The 3,667-nt window shown below is 36.1% G+C and overlaps 1 protein-coding gene across 1 annotated transcript; it reads right to left on the reverse strand.

The window, feature by feature from the left end:
• Positions 1 to 1,721: 1,721 nt before the first annotated feature.
• LOC105663167 (uncharacterized) lies at positions 1,722 to 3,261 on the reverse strand. Its single transcript, XM_076532702.1, has one exon. It carries the CDS (start codon positions 3,174 to 3,176, stop codon positions 1,884 to 1,886), a length of 1,293 nt encoding a protein of 430 aa, XP_076388817.1. The 5' UTR covers positions 3,177 to 3,261; the 3' UTR covers positions 1,722 to 1,883.
• Between the last annotated feature and the right edge of the window lie 406 nt (positions 3,262 to 3,667).

Raw genomic sequence — 3,667 nt, forward strand, 5'->3', positions numbered from 1 at the left:
TTTCGTGTTTCAAGGAATAAATGAATTCGATTGAGGAAGAGGGTAAATAAAAATTGTTTAGTCGTAATTGAGCCTTAAAAATCATGATCGTTTATTGGCTCGAATGATTCGAATTAGGGGAAAAAGCCTTGCGGCATAAAAAACCCCTTACAAAATATGTGTTCGTTAATGATTCTACGGTGAAAATGTGTACGAGTATGTGTGCGTTGTATTGATTGCGTACTGATTGAGGAGAACAAGTCTCGCTCAGAGTCGTTTGATTTGCGTGATAATTCACGTTGCGTGAGATTATTCACGATAATCGATTCGAGGGTGTAGGTCTCACTCGAATAATGTTGTAATGTACGATTAACCACCCTACCGTGGCCTGTTCGAGGGTGTAGGTCTCGCCCGAACAGTGTACAGTGTATGATTTAACCACCCTACCGTGGCCCATTCGAGGAGTGTAGGACTCACCCGAACAGTGTGCGATGTATGATTTAACCACCCTACCGTGGCCCACTCGAGGAGTGCAGGGTCTCGCTCGAATGGTGTTGTGAATGATTTCCGAACCACCCTGCATTGGTTATACTACGTCGCGTTACGCGGAAACTTCTAAGTCACGATTGACTTCTTCGACTCTCGATCCGAACCGTGCAAGCTTCAACGTTCGATTGTCTATTTTTTATAAAAGAAATAGCCTGAACACCCTCGCGTTTCCGAAAGTAACGGTCCAGAGAAATTCTATGCCTTTGTTTGTCAAAAACTGTTTAAACGAGAGGTACAGCTGTAGCCGGTTTATGATACGTACATGTCTACGGTAAGATCCGTTCGGGCCGGATGTGATAGACAATAGGGTCCCCGGTGACCCGTATTCCGAAGTAAAAACTATTGATGGTGGCTTACGCGCCGAACCGCTTGGGCCCTGCAATAAATCGTTTAACCGCGGCAAAGGTTTCGGTTCGCGGCCGAACAATTATTTTTGTTGTTATTGTTATTGTTATTTGTTAATTTCTTATCGGTGATTGAATAGATCTTATTGTTGAAAGATATTGACCTGTGGATTTCATTCCTTAACCGCGCACCACATGAATCCCACATTCAGTAGGTAAAAGTCCAGAGTCGTTACATGGTATTCTATTGGTCAGAAGAAACAAGGTCAGTAGATGTTTGGTTTCAAAAGTTGTGTACAAATACGTCTTACTAAAAGCAAGATTTTGAAGCCAAACAGCAATATTTCCTCATACTTTTTTTCTGAGATATTCTTTATACTATATTTAAGAGTCAAATAGAGCCGGAGTTTGCAATTTTGCTTTTAAAACTTTTTAAAAGATGTTTTTATATGGTTTTGTTCGTTATGAAGATTTTAAACTTACAAAATTCAAATTACAAAACTTCTAATTTTGAAAAATTAGCAATTTAACAGTTTCAGAAGTGGAAGAATTCTGAAGTTCAAATGATTGTTAATTTAGAAATTTAAAAGCTTGGAATAGGAATACTTGCAAGCACGGATATTTTGGAATTGGAAAAAAAACATTTGAGAATATAGCAAGTAGTGGACAGAATAAGAACCCTTTTTTAAATTATCTTAAAATGTTAAAAAATTGTAGAAGAATAAGATATGAAAATAATTTACTGTAAAGTCTTAGAAATAAGTTATAATGAATGTTACAACTAACGTTTTTCGCAAGTAGTTTATATCGAACGAATAACAAAAAAATATTTAGTTTTTCCATATTTTTCTATTAAAATGTTTTACTTCTTTATTTTACATTGAAAATTGTTATCCGCGATTACTTCATTTGGTGAATATCAACGTGTTAACATTTGAATTTGTCTATCATCATACAACCACCTTAAACAATCACACACCATCAAAAAGTACATCTCCTGATCTGTTCAGATTAAAGTCCACAGAAATTTTTGGAACGTTGCTCTCCAATATTTAGATAAATGGTGACATTTTTTGGTATCATAGTCAGCACGTTAGGCTCTATGTATTTCAGAGGATTACCTTCAAGATAAAGACGTTCCAGAGAAAAATTATCTGTATTGAACATGTATTCAATGGAAGTAATACCGTTTCCCGATAGGTCTAAGTATCGAAGGTTCTTTAGGTATTGGAACCAATAGTCTGGCAAGTATTTCAACTTATTATCGTTCAAATGTAATTCTTCCAACCATCCTTGAGACTTGAATGTATCCGAGTCGATCAGCTGGATCCTGTTTCCGCCTAAAGACAACTTTTTCAGTTGTGTCAAATTTTGCAACGAGTTAGCTGATAAATACGTTAAGTTATTGCAAATCATCGATAAGGTGGTTACGTTTAAAGGTCCCTTTACAGGGACAGTATCGAAATGATTATAATCCAAAATAACAGTGTCCAGCGAGATCAAGTTCGTGAACGTTTCAGGATGCAAGGTTGACAAATTATTCATGGAGACGTCCAAGTATCGAAGATTAAGCGTTGCGTTGAATGCTTCCTTACTAATAAAATTGAGTTTATTTTTTATTACAGAAAGGTATTCCAAACTGTCTAAACCCGATAGGTCCAAATCATAATTATCGCCTATTCTGCGAAGTTCATTGCCATCCAACAGTAGTTCTACTAGATTGCTTGACTGCGTAAGATAAACTTTTGAGAGCCTATTGTTGTTAACATTCAAATGTATCAAAGTATCGTCCCATAGGGCGAAAGGGATAAAACTATAAAACCTATTTCCGGAAATGTCTAGATACTTTAAGTTTGGAAATGGATATTTTTTTGGGCTCCATATATTCTGAATCTGAGAATATCCAAATTCATTACTTAAATCCAAATATTCAAGTGCCGGGTAGACGTTATTTATGGATACTACGCCGCTATAAAATTGTGCGTCTTGTTTACGGATAATGAGTCGTTGGAGGTGTGGCATGTTACCAAAAGAGAACATATTTTCTGGCGGAATTCTGCTTATTCCGAAATCGAGGTATACCAAATTTGGTACTTTATTGAAAGCACCATCCATTGTAGTAAAGATGTAACTGTATGGGATGCTTAGGCATTTCAAACCAGGAGAATTAATGAAATCCGGCTGCAGTATACTAGCCATTACATTGTTCAAAACTAAAGTTCGATTTTGACAAATGTCCGGAAAGTCCTCTTGGGCGGTTCCATACAGCAGTAGCGATAAAAGGATCGTTGTGCCCAGCAACATCTTCGTGGATATCGTACGTCTGGAAAAAAGTATTCATAATTATTTATCGAAAGGACTAACTGTTTGAGTAGCATTTCTGTTTTGTAGACGCTGAAAAATGATAAAATAAATATGTAGATGCCTGTTTTTGTAAACCTTTTATTATAACTTGTGTCTATTTACAATTGGGTAAGTATTTGGAATAAGGAAGCCACCTCTTTTCTTCGTTAGATAAGTTATGTATCATATATTAGAAACATTCATTAATAATAATCGCCTACATATAATCTCATGAATGTTATTTTTACCGTTCTTATTTCGTGGGTAAATATTGAGCCTCCGATTTTGATCACCTTGAAATATGTTGTTAAGGTCATCATTCTGAACAAGTTTTTGTTATACATGCAATAGTCGGACTCTTCTAGTTTTCTAGATTTGAAAAAATAGCGCACTTTACCGCCAGTATTTCCAAAAGTGAATAAATCGCACCTAGGGTTTTCGTGTAATGGGTG

This window comes from Megachile rotundata, chromosome 6 (genome assembly GCF_050947335.1).
Source record: "Megachile rotundata isolate GNS110a chromosome 6, iyMegRotu1, whole genome shotgun sequence".
Lineage (NCBI taxonomy): Eukaryota > Metazoa > Arthropoda > Insecta > Hymenoptera > Megachilidae > Megachile > Megachile rotundata.

Excerpts from the sequence above, each read along its gene's own strand:
- LOC105663167 (XM_076532702.1), bottom strand. The coding sequence starts at position 3,176 with ATGTTGCTGGGCACAACGATCCTTTTATCGCTACTGCTGTATGGAACC.